The sequence below is a fragment of the Eumetopias jubatus genome, unplaced genomic scaffold (assembly GCF_037043125.1).
Source record: "Eumetopias jubatus isolate StellerSeaLion01/CBP00866 unplaced genomic scaffold, mEumJub1_p1.0 scaffold_13, whole genome shotgun sequence".
Classification (NCBI taxonomy): domain Eukaryota; kingdom Metazoa; phylum Chordata; class Mammalia; order Carnivora; family Otariidae; genus Eumetopias; species Eumetopias jubatus.
In genome coordinates this window covers 43,334,675-43,353,126 of record NW_028274819.1, presented here as the reverse complement: position 1 = coordinate 43,353,126, position 18,452 = coordinate 43,334,675, and the positions used below count along the sequence as shown (strand labels likewise).

Sequence of the window (18,452 nt, the reverse complement as noted above, 5' to 3'; positions counted from 1 at the left end):
TTATTCTGAAGGTTAAGTGAGGAATTAAGATTGAATCAAGCCCTTCGCACAGAGCCCAGAATGTAATAAACACTTGATCCATGTTAACTTTATTAGGACTATTAGCAGTGAGGTCTTAGACAAGTCATGTAATGCTTCTAAGCTTCTTTCTACATCCATAAAATGGGGATGGTGCTCTCCAACCATCATTGTGCTGTTAGGGGCCGAAGGAAAGAGCACTTGGTACATGAAGGTGCTCTATTTTTGATAAGCCTCCCTGCTTGCTGAGTGGGTAGTTAATTCCCCCTGACTTAGGAACAGTTTAGGGGGCCCATTGTTTCATACTGCAATTTCTTGGTATGAGATTACACTCTTCCCTTCCCCTATTCCAACTCCACCCTGGATAATTCCAGCTTAAAAAAAAAAATCATCCTACCAGTACCCTGGTATGTTGAGATGATTGTGGTTACATCTGGCTTTGTGTTTGGAATCTGCCAGACTGCAGAAAACCCAGATTTTAGGCTTTGGTCACCTTCTTCCAGATGTCCAGGAAAGCCGCCATCAGAGAACAAGGGGGTTACTCAGGGAGCAGGCATCCGTTTCTCTCCGGGGCTCTGGTGAGAACGGGGAGGGCTCCTGGGAGTCCCATTCACTGTCTGCAATGCCCTCCCTGCTCCCCAGGCACGGGGGCAATCTTGACAGCATCAGGCTCAGATTCCAGTTCGTGATGGAGACAGAAAATCCAATTCCAGTCCTGGCCCCTGGCCCTTCAGGCTCCTTGGCCAGAGACCCTACCCCGTCCTGACTGTGGTGGTTTTCCACCATGAAGGGAATGTGACTTGTTGCCAGCCCATCTGCTTTGACCTCGATTTTCAATTCCCTTCCTCTGTGTGAGTAATCAGATCAGTCGTTTGGACTTGCAGAGGAAAGATTTCCGTAGGGAAATGGCAGCTCGTAGTTTAGGGCTGAGGATGGTTGAACCACTGGGAGTTGTGAGGTTCAGGGCCAGCAGGCAGTCCCCACTACACAGCGAGGGCTGCCTTGTATAGCCAGACTTTCTATGTTGGGGTCAATCAGCAAATCCAATAGGAGAGGTGGAGCCCAGGGAGATGAGAGCTAATGACAGAGAGTCAGGCGAGCTATGCAATTATGGGATGCTCAGCACTAATGCAGTCCAAACCTTAATGAGCTGCAGTCCCTAGACTCCAAAATTGAGAAGAGCAGCTCATTATGTGGCTCATTATGGTGGCCAAGGCTGGGAGTGGACTGGCTTGTGGTGGGGCCATACCGGGTTCACCAGGCCTAGTCTCCTCTCCGGGAAAGCTTGGGGCGTCCTTAATGGACCTCTCTGTAGGGCCTGGGCCCCCCATCTGCTGTGGCCTTGTGTATCCCGCTTGTCATCATGCTTCGCCCTAGAACCAAGCAAAATGAGAACTAGCTCTTCCCTGCGTGGGTTTTCTACCTCACCCAGACCAGACACCCAGGAGCCAGCCTTGCTCCTTTTCCTCCTTCACCCTCACATCGTCTCCTCTCCTTCCCAGACCAGCCACTTCCTCTCCTGTGTTACTGCCAAGTTCACGCTTCTATCCTCTCTCTGCTTTATGCCCACCAGCTCCAGGTAGGTCAGCCTTCGGTCTTGTAGTTAACCTTGCTCTGGTCCAGTTTCTGCTAACTCTCTGCACAATGATGTCGCTGCCCTGCTCTACAGTGTTTTTAGTGGCTCCAAATTGTCTTTAAGATTAAGTCCAAATTCCTAATCAAGTCCGGGTCTTTGATCACCTGGCTTCTATCTCTCCCTTTAGGCCCTTCCTGGCCACAGGGGCAGAGACACACCCATGCTTGAGTCCAGTGAAACTCCTTGGCCTATTTCTATTTTTATGCCTCTAGGCTTTTTCACATTTGTGTGGAGGTCTTTTTGCCCTTGTCAGCCTGGCCAACTCCTCTTCTCTAAGAACCAGGGCAAATGTCATTTCCTTTGTGTACATATTCCCAGGCCAAGTCAGGCCCTCTGTCTCCTGTGGTCCTCCGCCATCCTGCTCACAGCTTCTTGATGGCTTCGTGCTGACCGTGTGGTGTTTAGTTGATAAGAGTAGAGACACAGACTGGGTCTGAGTAATGGCTCTACCACTTAACTCACCATGTGACCTCTTCTGATAGAAGTCTCCCCATCTGTAAATGGGGGCAATAATAGTTTTCTCTTTTAGATTGCAGGGGTGGGCAGTGGATAAAAGAGATAATGCATAGAGAAGGCTTACAACATTGCCCGGCTCATTGCACGTTAGCTGCTGTCGGAATTACCACTAGAGTGGATTCCTGGTGCTTTCTTGCCTGTTTGGGGTCTCAGCCGAGCTCTGTGAGTGCTGGAATTTCCTCCTGGTTAGTTTTGTCCTCAGCTCCTAGGACAGGCTGGTGAGCAGGTACACAGAAAGCACTAGGACATCAGGGCTCTAGACCTGGCCCTAGCACACGCCAGCTGTGGGGCTTGAAGGGACAGGCAACTTCTGGCCTCTGCCCGTAGGGGCCCTTTTGGAGGGCAGCTCCACACGTGGACCCCCAAGATGAAGGATCTTTGGTCCTCAGAGTCTGCCCACTACTGGGGATAGAGAACCTTGGTCAGAGCCTGAGGCTTGGAGGTGGAGCGAGGGTGTGGTGGAGGCAATGGGGACCTAGTGGTGGGGACTGGAGGCTGTTGAATCTACAGAGTTTTGCCCACAGTGTAGACTGGCTCTTGGAAAACCCTCTAGTGGTGATTTGTCTACTGTCAACAGCATTTTCCAGAACTATGCAGAGGTACCAGGATGGCAACTGACACATTCGATCTGTGAATTCTCCTAAACATTCCACTTTGGCAAATGAAAATACTCTCCTTAAAGGAAGGAGAGCAGAATGGGAAAGACAAAGCTAAACCCTTTTCAGTCTACACATCAGGTCCTGTGGGAGAGCTGTGAAGGTTGAGGGCAGGCTAATGCTGAACTTGTGTGTGTGCGAATGCATTTATAATTTTTACCTGACAGTGCTAAACATGCCATTTGGACAGGGCCCGACCTTTCCTAAAGCCTGGAGTAGCACTTAAGCATGCGAGGTCTAGAGTGTGATGGGCTGGGTTCAGAGTCAGACTCTGCCCCTTACCAGCGGGGAATGTTAGATAGTTTACTTTCCCTCTCCAAGCTTCAGTTTCTTTAACTGTAAACATAAGACAATAAGAATGTCCTCCTCATAGGGTCATTATGAGAAACAAATAAGATAATACCCATGAAGCCATCCACATGAGAGTTGGCACGAAGCCCAGGCTTCATAAAGGTTGGCAGTAATGATTCGGGGTTTTATCTTGCCCTTCACCCCGAGCCAGTGAGGCCGCACCACAGTACTGGTTATTATTATTCCCTTTGGATTCCTAGTTCAGTTCCATAAACATACCCTGAGCGTCCTCAATGTACCAGGTCCTGTGCTAGGGTGCCACGTAGGGAGCTCATGACAGACATGAGCCCCGCCCTTAGAGCCCAGTGGATGAAGCAGATACGAATCCAGTAGTGAAGCAATCAAGGCCGGCGTCACAATGGGGGAACGATAGAGCGCTACAGACCCGTGGGACAGGTGGGGCATAAGCTCCCCTTGGAGTCGGAGCAACCTATTTCAGGGGTGAATGGGCATTGGCAAGGTGAAGAGGAGATGGGGAGAGAGGGGCCAGCCTGTGCAGAGGCTGGGGGGGCTGGAAGTCACGGCAGAGGGACTGAGAGAACTCCATGTGGCTGGGACAGAGGTTGGGAATGAGGGGGAAGGCAGGTCAGGGGACTGTGACTCCAGGGAGGCAAGTGTCGTGATCGTGAGTGCGCATTGATGAAGAGGCGGAGGTGGGAAGGGGCCCCGGGGGATGGTGTGTCATCAGGTGTTTTTGCTGTCAGTACCGTCATCCCGGCTCATCCCGGCTCTCCTACGTAGGCTGGCAATGCTGAGACACACATGGAGCCTTTTAAGAGGTTAAAAATGAGTCATTCCTGAGTTAATGAAAGGCCAGGGAATGTTAATTGGCACCACCTTCTCCCTGGGGCACATCTAAACTGCCCGAGTTTGACAGAGTTAACAAGATAGGCTCTGAGTCATCAGAGTGTGGGCAGTTGTCAAACGAGCATACTGGCTTATTGGACTGGAAATAGTTACCTGGAGCCAAATTCATGTTCCTTGGCTTTCTGAAACAACAACTCACTCCACCGGGGTCCTGGACAGACTGGGGGGTGGGTGGTGAGGACGTGGGCTTTGGAGTTAGCAGACCTGGAGTGATGTTTAGGCTCTGCCATTGACCTCTCTGAGCCTCAATTTTCCCTCCTCTGTAAAATGGGCATACTAAATAGTGTTTCTGTGAATCCAAGACAGGGATCGTATGTGCAAGCATTTGATGCATGCTTGGCTCAAGCAAGGTACTCAAAGTTTTCTTTATAACATGCTTGGAACTATGCTAGGTTTTTTTTAAGTTGAATATTTAGAGTGGTCAGCTCTCTTCCCTGCCTTCAGACCCTCCCATAGAAGGCCACAACCTGGAGAAATGGATGGGGCAAAGTGACTTAGTGGCATTACCATGCCCCCTTCACTAATTATTCCTAGTTGTTAGCCTCAGGATATATTGGCCGGCCTCATTCCCCCTAACCCATACTCCTGGAAATATCTGGAAATACCTGAAATGTAGGATTAACTCTCTCTTACCATGTTATACCGGACAGTTTAATGAACAGAAAATGCTAGGGGACACATATATCAAAGTGGGTAGGGTGAGTAATGGAAGTGGGGGTTTCTGGAAGACAATCTGAAAACTCTTTCCCGTGCTACAGCATGGACCCATCTGCCCCAGAGATGGCCAAGAACACAGAGATCACACAGGGAAAGAGACCAACCCCAGCATAATAAGTGGGTGCAAGAGCCATTTTGCAGAGTCCACTGTAGGGGAGAAAGCCTCCTTCCTGGTTCCAGCATTGCCCACATGGGTCAGTTGCAAGCTAGAAACAGGACTTCTGCGAGCTGCCCAACACCACATGCCATGAAGGCTCTCCACTGGCAACGTGAACTTGGAGCAGTTAGGGATGGAGAGTTGCAAAGACCTAGTGCATGGAAGGGCCCGTGCCAATGCAGCTCAGTGTGGGATTCAGGGTGGATCCGAAGCAGGGCAATGAAAACATTGGAAGATTTGAGTAAGATCAGAGAAGCAACATTTCCTCTAGCCCCAAGTAGCTGGGGCCTCACCAGGGCCTTAGTGAGGAGGGGTTAGAAGTTAATACCCTAACCACATTGTAAATTATTTATAGCTTGTTGCGTAAATAATTGTGCTTAAATTAACTGTTTAGTAAACAGTTTACAATTCACTGCAGAGCGAGGTTAAGTCACACTAAATGAATCGATGTGTTGTTTTTACAAAGCCCCTAGTGAGGCAGCCTTCCAGGTTGGGTTGTAGAGAGGCGTAGGGGTTAGGCGGACCCAGCTGACATCTGGTGACAAGATTCCTTCAATGCTGGGGAGGAATGCTCCTCTTTACGCAGGGGAAACCTGGAGTGCTCACAGTGGCTCCCAAGGCCCCGTGTGATCTAGCCTAGATCAGAGCTCATGTCCTACTCATTGTTCCCTTGCTCCAGCCACATTGATCTCCCTACCATTTCTCAAATAAATCAGGCATACTCCCAAGGAGGCCTTTGCACACTCCGGTCCCTCTGCCTGGATTGCTCAGTACCCATATCTCAACGTGCTCAATACTCCCACCGCCTGGAAGCTTTTGCCCAGGACTCTCTCAGCGAGCCTGACCATTTGTTGAAAATGGCAGTTACCTCGCTGCCTCCTGCAGCAACAATCTCATCCATACTTACTCTAACTCAGAGAGAAATGGTCTGCTTTTAACATATTCTATCCTTTTTCATTCATTGTATTTATTATTATTATATTTACTGCCCCCTGCTCTAGGGGGAGAGGCAGAGATGTTTGTTTTGCTCACCAGTGTACCCCAAGCAGCTAGAACAATCTGCACACGTAGTGGGCACCAAGGACTGAATGAGCATTCAGGGTGAGATTTGTGTGAGTGTGTGGGCCGCACACCCTGCGTGGATGCTGGGAGTGCCTGGATGTTTCTGGAATGAAGTGCTGCGTGAGGACAGTCCAGAGAGAGGGACTGGACTCCAAGGAAGAAATGGGCCCACTGGGCTCAACATGCCTCAAACTGAGCTGTCTTCTGAACTTGTTTCTCCTGTCTATCCTCTGCTCAAGTGAAAAATTGGGGGTTCATCTTTGTCCCTTTTCATTCATCATCTGTGTGAATTAGTGTCCAGTATCCAAGATCTCGAATGACTGTCCTCCAACATGCTGGTGCTGGCGTCACTTCCTGCTCACCTCATACTCGAAAGTCATTTTGGCTGAATATAAGGTCTTTGGCTCACATTTTATTTCTCTATTAAAAAAAAAGTCACTCTACTTTTTTTTTCTAGTATAAAGTGTTGTCCTCACACACACAAAAAGAAACAAACCAAACTGATGATAGCATAAATTTTTTGTTCCCTACAAGTAACAAAGGATTTCCTGTCTTTCTTTTTAAAAGTCCAGTAATCTTACTAGAATATGTGTATGTTTGCTTTCATGTACAGAGTATGCCTTTTCAATATATAGTTGAAACAATATTTTTTTTCCAGAAACATTCTCCCAGCTCGTAGCTTTTCACATGTATTTTGTTGCTGTGTTTTGGGTTCCTCCCTAGGGAACTCTCTCTCTCTCTCTCTCTCTCTCTCTCTCTGTTTTTTAAGTAGGCTCCGCACCCAGCGTGGGGCCCAAGGCAGGGCTTGAACTCATGACCCTGAGATCAAGACCTGAGCTGAAATCAGGAGTTGGATGTCCAACCGGCTGAGCCACCCAGGCACCCCTCTCTGGAACTCTTATTGTATGTTATGTCCGATCTTCTTTGCCCATCCTTAATCTTTGTCACTTTCTCACAAATCTATTTTTAGCTCTTTCTTCATTTTTTTAAAAATTTAAAACATTTTTTTTCTTTTTTGCATTTGATTTTCTTAAGGCATTATCCCACGTTTTCTTCTTGTTTAATCTTGTTTCAAAGATGACATTTCCTGTTTATGTCTAATTCTTTTCTTATTTAAGATATCTCCTTTCTGAGGTTTTGTGCTTCTCTTTCACATCTTACATCATTTTTAAAAATTTTAAATTCATTTTGAACTAGTACATTATGTTTCCTTCTGTTTTGTGAGACTATTTTCCTGGTATTTTCTCATTGTAGGGATATTATTTTGTTATTTATTCTCTTTTTAAAATGATTATGCATGGGATGAGACTTCAGTAATTTTTGTGTTGCTTATTTTTACGTGAAATTAGTTTTCATGAACTTTTAGAGGGAGACAGGGTGCAGGGAGGCTGTTCTCAATCCATATAGCTCCAGCTTTGTTTTCATGTAAGGTTCAAAGTCGGGTGATCTGTTTTCTGAGAGTTCCAACTCCACCACCACCCCTTCCATGAATGGCTCACCTTTGTCTCTGAGGTCCTGGTCCTGCTCAATTCTGATTTTGCTTCCAGAAATTTCTTCTCCATATGGCACTTTGTTAGAGAAGAGATTCCTGCTGGGTCAGTTTTGAGAATTCTTCGTAGGTGCCTGGCACTCACCTGATATTGGAGAGCCAAATCCCCTTCTAGTTCAGTGACTATTCTTGAATGGTCATGCTATGTTTTCCAGTAAATACCCAGTGACTATAGGGGCAGGGCTCTCCTCTCTCATATTCATCAGACACCACCCCACTGCTTCCTCTTTCCTTTCAGACAGATAACTCCTAGCAGGTCTTGTAGCTGTCCGCACCTGCTTGTATTTTGAGATTTGTGGGGATGTTTTATTATCTAGTTTTGTTGTAAATTTTATCCATAGGGTTTTGGCTTTGTTATCTTTGTTGTTTGTCAGTTTCTCATGTGGGGATTTAGAGAGATTTAAAAATTGCTGTCATGACGGCCATCTTCCCAGAATTTTCCTTATTTCTCTACTCTGAAGTAATTAAATTCTGATGAAACAGCTGCTTTAGTTGAAACTTCTCTAATAACAATTAACATGTATAATACTTCCTGTCAGGCATTATTCTAAGCAACTAATATACATATTTGCATATATGCATATGTATGTATATGTAGATAGTCACTTCACTTAATAATCACAGAAAGCCTAGGGGCTGGGTACTATTATCATTTCCTTTCTACCAATGAGGGAACTGAAGCACAGAGAGATTGAGTAACTTGCCCAAAGTTATGCAGGTAGCAAGTTGCAGATGTGGGATTTAATCCGGGCAATCCAGCTCCCGAGCTCATGCTCTGATGGGAACAGTGATACCCCACAGAAGCCACATGATACCTAGAAGACCCAGTGGCATGCTTGGCTCTGATGCTGGCATGATGGCTCCCAGAAGACACAGCAGTAAGAGAAGAAGTGGTGACTGTGAGCAGCTTGAGATATTTAGTGGATTCAGACAGCATGAGAACCCTTAGAAGGAAAGGTAGCCATGCTGGGTGGGCCTGGCAGGACCTGACAGCTAGGGTAATATCCAGTGTAGGGGTTCTAAAGGAAGAAAAGATGACAGATTTGGGGGGAGAATCTCCAGTTGACCTTTGAACCACACAGGGGTTAGGGGCACCCACCCCCAACACAGTTAAAAATCCACATGTCACCTTTGACTCCTCCAAAACTTAACTATTAATAAATAGCTTACTATTGACCGGAAGCCTTACTGATACCATAAAGTCAACTAATACATCATTTGTATATTACATATATCCTATACTGTATTCTTACCATAAGGTAAACTAGAGAAAAGAAAACGTTCCTAAGAAAATCATAAGGAAGAGAAAATACGTTTACACTACTGCACTATAAAAAATCCACATGTAAGTGGACCCGTGCAGTCCAAACCTGGGTTGTTCAAGGGTCAACTGTATATGAGATGAACTCTGGAGACTCCTGGAAATGCTTGAGATGTGTGGTGCATGGTGTTGGGATGAGAATGAGGTTGGGTTACATTTATTTATGTCTGTCTCTCCTCTTAGATGGTGTGAGTGTCCTGAGGGCAGGGACCAGCCCAAAGCCTGGCACATGCCCAACATCAGTAGTGAGTGCTTCAATGAATCAGGTCAAGCAGGGATTGTCTGAGAGGCACTGCTTAATGTTTTAAGGCTTACTGAATTGGGTGAGGATATTTTGTGTTTGTTACTGGTGTCCTATGGGGACAGGCACTTCCCGTAAGAGCTAAGATCTCCGTTTAACCACCCCCCCGCCCCCCCGCCAGGGCTTGAGTATCTTTATCCACACCTTACCATTTGCCTGGAAGTTCTGAGAATTGGGACAGTGGTTGTGAAGGACCCAAGCTTTAGGCAACCAGAGCGCTGCTTAGCGGAGTACAGGAATGTTTGAAAAAGGACTTGTACAAAAAGTTTATCTGAGTCTGCTGACATCTGCTCACGTAGTTCTATTTACTACGTAAGTTTTTATTATGCTGTCTTTTGTAGAATGTAGTTGCTTACCCAACTCTTAAACTTGTACCACGTTGCAGGGAGTTCACCTACTCTTTGATGCGCCAGCCAAAGCTGTTATCCATGTCTCCTGAAATGTAGTTCAGAACAGAGGATTGCGTGAGTTCAGGGCTTCCTATGTGTCAGGCCAGAGCACTCATGCTCATCTTGTAACACCCCTACAAGCCCAGAAAATATTTCCAGCTGGTGTGGCAAGGCTTACAATCCATGTTTCCCAGGCAGTTTCTGGTTTACTTGATCCCTTAAATATTTACTGATCCCTACCATGTGTTAGGCCTTGTGCTGAGTGCTGGTGATGCTGAGGGAGGTCAATTCCTGCCTTTGAGGATACCTCAAAGTTGGTGGAAGAGAGAGACCGGTGGAGAACTGTAGAGTGTGGTCCGTAGGTAGATAGTCTCTGGAATCAGGTTTTCTGCAGGGAGCTCTGACTCTCTTAAGTCATATAAGTCTTCTGCACCTCTGTATTTTCATCTGTAGGATGGAGACAGGAAAGTATGCACTTAATCAGGATATTGTGAGCATAAAATAATGCATGATAATGATACAATCCTTGGGGTACTATAAGGGTCCAATAAATATTAATTATTATTCCTGGTGGGTTTCCTTTTCCTCTGCTTTCAGAATTGCTTTTCATCCAATTCTCTATTTTTTTAAATGCCAGACACAATTATATTAAAATCTCAGTGGTTTAGTTGTAATTTGGGCATACTGGGTAAAATCAGCCTGGGTGGGAGGTATATACATGCCTTGAGCAGCCAACCCATCTTCCCCTCCACCTGCTGGTGGGTCAGAACCTCTTGATGTCCTCCTGGCCCTATTGGAGTTGGCCCTGGACCTAAGGGGGCTGCACCTGCTTGATGGGGCCTGAGGCCTAGGCACTAAATGAGGTTAAGAGGAGGCAGGGATCTATGCGCTTACTAATCTGCTCAGTTTATTCTTCTTAGTATGTTTGTTTGCTCCTTGGAGGAGAAAGAGGAGGTATTTGTTTAAACAATCTCTAGATATAGAAGTTATTTTAAGCTTATTCTTAAAGAAAACCAGATTCTGCTTTCTCCGAAGGCACCCCTGTCTGTCCTCGCCTCTGCAGCTGCCCCCCTGGAAGGCGGCTCCCGCCACTGGGCAGCCAGGAGTGGATTTGGCCTGAAAGCAGTGATTGCATCTCTGGGGCCCGGGATCCTGGTCCACCCTATACCCCAGAGCTTTAGGCAGAGCCAATGGCTCACAGCTTCCCTTCTTCCTCCTGTTGCTCATAAGCAGCCCCCTTTGCTTGGGAAAATTGTCCTTCCTGTCTCCCTGTGTTAAGGCTGTCTCATCTTGCTCTCTGCTTCTTGACGTCTTTTTTTTTTTTTTTTTTTGAAGGGTCGTTAGAGTGGGAAGCAGCAAAGCAAAGAGGTTAAGAAGTTAAGAGTAGACTCTGGAGTGAGAGAGACCAAAGTTTCAACGTGAGTGCAAATACTTTCTACCTGGGTGATTTTTACTTCTCTCACCCTGGCTTCCTTGTCTGTAAAATGGGAATAATAATACTACTAACTCAGACACTTGTCTTGAGGAGTAAATTAAACAATTCACATAAAGCACTCAGCACAGGGCTCATCATGTGGCATGTGCTCAGAAACTTCTAGCCATTATGATGGTAATTATTGTAGGTGCTGAAGCATTCCATGGGGGAAGGACAGGAAAGAGAAGTAACATTTTTGAGCATTTCTTTATGCCATGCAATGTCCTAAGTCCTTCACATTCACCATTTAATGTAATTCTTTCATCTGTCTGGTATGGAAGGTTCTATTATAATCTTTATTTTACAGATAAAGAAATTGAGGCTCAGAGAGGTTAAAAAACTTACTGAAGAGACTAATGTATGTTGTTAAGAAAGTCAGGATACTGGTTATCCTGGTTGGGGAGTGACCAGAAGGGGGCGCAAGGGAGACTACCAGGATGCTGATAATGTTTCTTACCTGGTTCCTGGATACGTGAGTGTGTTGACCTTATGAAAATTCGTCAAACTGCAGCTTGATATTATAATTTATTCACCTTTATGTGCATATGTTTTTCAATAAAAATTTCAGAAAAAGGAAAAAAAAGCAGCAGTAGCTTGCCTTCAGCCACACAGATTTTAAGTAGCAGAGCCAGCTCTTTATGCCCCTGCATGCTAATGTGTAAGCCTTGTTGGCATGGGCCTGTGGAAACTTTTCTTATGCTCAAGGCCCTTCCTTCCACAGTAGGCTGTTCCAGCCCCAGGGAGCTCTGGTTCAAAGCCTGTTCAGGCAACTAAGGAGGGAGCAGGATCATCATGAGGCATCTGAGGGCCTGCCTCTGCCCGAGGGAACCTCCCTGATGCAGGTCCAGGAGGCCTGCCCGTGATCAGCCATTGGTGGGCTCCAGGGCAGATCATGGGGCTAACTGGAAGACAAAGCCAACTAGGCTTGCCATGTTCCCTTCCCCCGAGAAAACAGCTTTTACCCCCGAGCCCAACCGGGGACTGCCTTTCCTTCCACTTCCAGGTTCCCTGAGGAAGCCTCCACTCCTGGCTCCTTAGCTAGGTTCCTCCTACCTGTCTGCGGGAGGTCTCCAGCGGACAGCTCCTGTGGAGCATGGTACATTCTCTAGGTCTTCTCCCATGAGGCTCATGGCACAAAACCAGAGAGACAGCCAGTTTCAGCCTGGGCTCCTGTTTGAGGAAGAAGCAATGGAAATGCAATTCTTCCCGGGGTGGGGTGGATGGAGTAAGGAACCCTCAGGCCTGTCAGCTGGATCCTACCTTTCTCCCCGGAACCTCATTTCTTTAAAGAAATGTTCAAATTTTAAAATAGTTTTAGATTTACAAGTTGCAAAGATAGTACAGACCGCTCCTGTAGGTCCCCCACATACCCAGTTACCTTGATTGTTAGCATCTTCCGTGAGCATGGTACATTTGTTACAACTGAGGAACCATTATTAGTCCATTACTAGTAACTAAACTCCAGACTTCATTTGGCTTTTACTAGTTTTCCATGAAGCTTCTTTTCTGCTTCAGGATTCCGCCCAGGAGATCCTGTTATAGTCAGTCATCACGTCTCCTTTGTCTCCTTTGGTCTCTGATAATTTCTCAGTGCTACCTTGTTGGTGATGATGCTGGCAGTTTTGAGGAGTACTGATTAGGTATTCTGTAGACTGTCCCTCCGCTGGTCCCTGAGGCCTTTCCCATGATGAGACTAAGGTTATGTGTTTGGGAGAAGAAAGCCCTTCTCATCACATCCTATCAGAAGTATGGTACATGCTGTCAATGTGGCTGAGAAGCAGTGAGGTTCATTTCGATCACTTGAGTAGGATGGGGTTATGTCAGGTTTCTCCACTGCAAACTTACTTTTTCTCCGTCCCCTTTCTATACTCTTTACTTTGGGATTGAGTCATTAAATGCAGCCCACGCTCAAGGCCCACCCCAGCTGTTCTTAGTCATCGAGTTTATCTGATGCAAGGCTTATAAGCACACACAATCATCGGACGATTTGTGCAGGTAGAGTTACACCAGCTCCAAGCCAGACATCCAGACACTGGCATACAGATAATATAGACAGACACCTAAATGAGTTCATACCCACAAACACAGACACTCGCTGGCCCAAATAACGCAGATACTAGAGAAATCAATAGTTTTGTCATTCCATTTCTCTTAGCGGCCAAGTGATAACTAGGATTTTAATTAACACAGCTTCTGAAATCCCACTTTCTTTCTAGTTCTTAAAGATCTTAAAGGACAAGAATGGAGTGTGCCTCTGTGCGAGCTGGGGGTGGCTGGGGCGGGAAAATGGTGAGTCTGACATCTAATCAGGCCTCCCGGGAAGGGCTCAGGGGCAACTTGGTGGCACTGATCCCCTTTTGCTCCTTTTGGGGCCTTTCCATGGCCCTTTCAGTTACAGGCCTGAGGAAGGGGGTGTGAGTGGGTCCCGCCCAAGGGGTGCAGAGCTCTTCCCACCCCTAGCACCACAGGCTTCCTGTGTGCCGAGTGCTGGTTCTCAGGCGCTGTGCTTTAGCAGCCTTGCAAGCCCTGTGTTTGGGAGGAGGGAAAAGTCGAAGCCCAGGCCGCCACACCAAGAGGCAACAATGTAACTTGCCTCTGCTATTGACAGAAGAAGGAGGAAGGATGCTAGAAGGAAAAAAACAGCAGCTGTCCACTGCAGGATTCACAGAGTAAATGAGTTAGTGAGTGAGTGACTAGTTCATTTCCTGCCTCTTAGAAGCTCTTAGGTCAGTTTGCTTCAGCCCTCTGTCTCTAGAACATGATGATCAGATGTTCTTCCATCTTCTCTACCCCCTTTCTAATCGTGTTTGTCTTGGGACACTCTTTGTGAAAGCATTATTTTAAAAAGGTTCACACTCTATAACCACATAGAGGTACCATAGCTCCTAACGACATAACCAGTATTTGATATCGAGACTATTTCTGTGTTCTTCTTCTTGTAAATATAGTCTGCTAATGTGCCAGACTTCATGGCCTGTTGCTTGTCTGGTCATCTGCTTCTAAAACTTCTGTGCCTCAGTCTTATTATCTGTGAGCTGGAGTTAATGGAAGATCAGAGGGTTAAGGTAAGTGAGCGCAAGAGACAGTGATGAGCATATGGTAGGTGTTTCGCAAACATCAGATGGCCCGAAATGGAAACCTTTGGAAATTGTGGTGTGTTGACAGCCATTGTGGCGCTGTTCCCCGGCTGCAGGGTGCACCTGATGCAGGTGGACTCGGTCCAGCGCTGGATGGAGGACCTGAAGCTCATGACTGAATGTGAGTGCATGTGCGTCCTGCAGGCAAAGCCCATCAGCCTGGAGGAAGATACACAGAGTGATGTCATCCTGGCTGGCGGCCCTGGCCCAGGAGACCCCCTGCAGCTGCTTCTCAAGAGGGGCTGGGTCATCAGCACTGAGCTGCGCAGGATCGGGCAGAAGCTCGCCCAGGACCGCTGGGCACGCGTCCACAGCATGAGTGTGCGTCTCACCTGCCATGCCCGCTCCATGGTCAGCGAGTATAGCACTGTCAGCAGGAGCTCCTCACAGGAGATGGGCCAGGTCAGCTGCCCCGGGATGGACATGGGTGGGCACTCGGAAGGGGGATGCCTTCTAGAAGTATGGGTCCGAAGTGTGTAGAGGTTGAACTTTTCCTGCTCCAGCGCCTCCCTCCACTTCCAAAAAGCAGGGAAGATAGTAAGGACCTTTATTGAGTACCTACCATGTCCTAGGCATCGAGCTGGGTGTTTTCAAACACCCATCTCATTTAACCTGCACTAGATGTGAAGGGGACAGAACCACTGCGAGAGGCTGTACAGTGGGGCAGTGCACCCACTTTAGTGCCAGACTGTCTGGGATCAAATGTCTGCTCTGCTGTGTGACCTTGGCAAGTTACTTACCTTCTCTGTGCCCCCGTTCCATCACTCTGAGGAATATAATAATAGTGCTTTTTTCATAGATCTGTTGTGAGGACGACCATGTTATTACATGTAAAACATTAAAAACAGTTGCTGAACAAATATTAGCTAGTGTGATGTCCTCACTGTATTGATGAGGAAACAGAAACTTGGAGAGCCTAAGTAACTTGCCCAAAGTTATGCAGTGAATTCAGTCTAAGTCTTTCTGATTCCGAAGCCCATGATTTCAAATCTTCTTTTCCAAGCCCATGGTGAAGCATTGAAAATCCCCTTGTCATTGTGTTTCTTTCTTCTGGCATTCACTTCCCAGCTTACTGCTTTACCCTTTTCCTTGCTGCACTTTGCAGACAGTAAACTTCTATTCATCCTTTGCAGCCCAGCCCAAATGCCCCTTCCTCTCAGAAGCTTCTCAGATCCCCAGCATAACTAAGTACTTGGTTTTCTTTTTTTGAGCTCCCAAAGAAGCTGACGATGGTGTCTTGCCATCCATACAACACTGTGTTATGGTTGATGTGCCTCTTTCCAAAATCAGGTGATTGAATTCTTCATCTTTATATCCCAGAGGGCCCCACACAAAAGTCGGTCCTCAACCAATGCTTGTTGAATTGAATAAACTTTTTCTGTTTTTTCTACAGATTGAGAAACTGCTAATGGAGAAATGCTCAGAGCTCTCAGCAATCACAGAGAGGTAAATTGGGATGCTGGGTAAGACTGGACAGCCTGTCCTCAGGCACGGGAAGGGGCTGGTATCTTCTTCCAGAGGGAGAGAGTGAGTGGGGAGGCCTGGTGGTGCTCTGGGACTTTCCTTTTGCTGACTTTTATCAGGAACCTGGAAAGACTCCCTTGGGATTTTCTGCCCCATTTTCAGGCTCTAGAGAGAATGTGAAAGAGAAGAGGCCCACGCATAGGAAAAAAGAGGATTATTGAGGGTTAATAAAAAGGAAAAGGTTTCCCATAGCTTTGGGAAGCACCCCCCCCAATCCCCAAAGTCAAGACAAGGTGAAAGCAGACACTCACACCCGATACTCACAGACACATAGACAAGGATTTCACAGACACACTTGCCCCTACATAGCTGTATAAACACACACTCATATATTCATAGAAATACACTCACACTCTCTTCTCTGTATCTCACATACGTAAACCTACGTAGATTTACACTCAGACACATACAGACACTCAGCCTCACATGTATTCATACCCAGGTGGATGTTAACACTCTCCCTTACTCTTTCTAGCCCCCATGCCCTGTAAGAGAAACATGGGACTTGGCACCCCCTAGGACCCCCATGGGGTCTTTGGTCTTTGGCCTTCCAGTGGAACATTCTCAGGCCCTAGGGGTAAATTTAAACCTGATCCACCCCCTGTTTTTCCTACCTGGGGAGAAAATTTCTAAGGCTCCTTTCTGTAGACAGCTATTGTAAACAGCCATTTCTTCAAGGGTCACGAGTATTACCATACATCTTGCATGTGAGTACCGGCCTACCTGGCAACACCAGCATTCCCCCCTCCCCAGCCCCGCAGCTCCCACCCCCCATCCCTAGACCCTGGCGCAAAGACAGCAGATTCTCTCATCTAGGAGCCCGGAGGTATGGATTTGACCACTTTCTGACGGACTTTCTTCCTAGTGACGTGGACTGTTAGCTCCCATTTTGGCCAGCACTTCTCTGAACACTAGGAGGCCAGAGGACGAGCCGGTTATGGAATATTTCATCTCTGACTCCCCTGGAGCTGATGATGTCTCCCTAGGCTCCTGGCACATCCACAGGCCTGCGGCAGGCCCAGATCTGGCCCCTGCAATGGCTTTGGCCTGAATACCTGCCCGTCCCCGTGGCCCATGCCATGATTTCTTTTCCCCAGGTGCCTCCAGGTTGAGAATGAGCATGTCCTGAAGTCGATGAAGGCCTGTGTGAGTGAGACCTTGAGCACGCTGGGCCAGCACTTCGGCCAGCTGTTGGAGCTGGCCCTGACCCGGGAGGTGCAGGTAGGTGCAGGCTGCGCTGCGGACGGGCACTTGCGTGGACTCCTGGGGTGGGGGTGGGGCAGAGGCATGGGGCCAGGCTGGGGGAATCTCTGACGTGCCTTTCTCGTGGGACACCCTCCTCAGGTTACCAAAATGAACCCCAGCACCTAGCAAATAGGATTGTTAGAGCTCGAGGCTTCCCGAGTTAGCCCAAATCTGCATTTTCCAGATGTGAGAACTGGAGCTGAGAGAGGGAAGAGACTTACCTAAGGTCACACAGCGAGGCCGTGGCAGAAGCTGGCATTTCCCAACTGTACTTTCAGCATTGTCCCTGCCACCTTAAATCTCTGTAGTTATTGTCCACAGTACACACAATGGATCCGTATTGTCCTGAAAGACTTGAGGCAGCTGTGGGGAACAAGCCAATTCCAGAAATCCAGCGATAGAAAAGAATCTAGAAAGGTCATATAGTCCAGCCCCCTCCTCTAAGCAGGCTCGTGCCTGATTCTAGATAGAACGAGGGCTTTAGAACCAGGTAGATGTACTTTCAAACTATGGCCTTGATCAAGTTCCTTAACGTCTCAAAGGCCTCATTTTCTTCATCTACAAAGTGAAAACCTTCCCCCGAAGAAAAGTGAGAGGATTAAGCAAACAACATAGTGTGGGTTAAATATATGTTATTTCCCTCTGTTGCCTTTTCCTATTTTTAAGAGTCTCCCAGAAAAGCAGATTCCATAAGGTTTTCATTATGAAAGGTATTTACATGTTATTTATAGTTACAGAAATATTGTGTTACATTTTTGCCATTCTTTTCCCACCACCAAATAAAAGCCTTCCACAAATAGCAAGTCCCTTCCCCTATCAGCTTCTCTCCAGACTCAGCCTTTCCAGGGAACCTAGAGTTTTCCATTTTTCTCCTTCCTGTGTGTCTGGCTCATTTTGCACAGGGTACAGGCTCTTCTGACCTGGCTCACCTGCTGCTCAGTGCAGCTGGCCCCATGCTTTCTCACCCTGCATACTCCCCCCGCCCCCGGAGATCTGCAAGAGGCCGCTCTGTCCCAGGAGCCTGGGATCAGGGGAGGGAAGGGCCAAGGGCTGGGCTGCTGGGGCTGGCCTTGGAGTTGATGTACAGATGCTGACCAGCGCATGTAGGGTGGGTGGTGGCTCAAGCTGGGGCTGGTGTCCCAGACTGAGCTCTCAAGTCCCAGAGGGTCCCTGTGGAACATGGGGCTGAAGTGGGTGGAAAAGCCAAGGGAGTGAAGAGCAGGGGTATTGAAGATAGTCATGAGAGGAAGGGGAGACTGGAGGTATTTTTGTGCAGGGGTACAGGTGCCAGCTGATGCTTTTTATACGACTTTTGCACCCTTTTGCCTGGAAGTATCAGGTTCAATGAAAAGCGCTAAACTTGAAGAGTAATGTTGGATTATAAACAGAAGCCAGCTGGGTTTGGAAGTAGTCAATCTACCAGGAGGCAATGGGGTAGGGTGTCGTTTCCATGGTCTGGGTCAGAATCTTGGGGAGAGCTCCTTGGGCTGCCAAGAGCCTGCCTGGACCTTGTGGGCTATGTAGCTGGTTTC

General features: G+C 47.3%; 1 protein-coding gene across 1 annotated transcript in view; it reads left to right on the top strand.

The window, feature by feature from the left end:
• INSC (INSC spindle orientation adaptor protein) overlaps positions 1-18,452 on the top strand; it is a 119,241-nt gene that overhangs the window by 40,223 nt on the left and 60,566 nt on the right. The window contains exons 3-5 of the mRNA XM_028116993.1: positions 14,208-14,553; positions 15,545-15,597; positions 16,773-16,896. Of these exons, the coding sequence (XP_027972794.1) occupies positions 14,208-14,553; positions 15,545-15,597; positions 16,773-16,896 (523 nt within the window). The remainder of the gene's footprint in view (positions 1-14,207; positions 14,554-15,544; positions 15,598-16,772; positions 16,897-18,452) is intronic.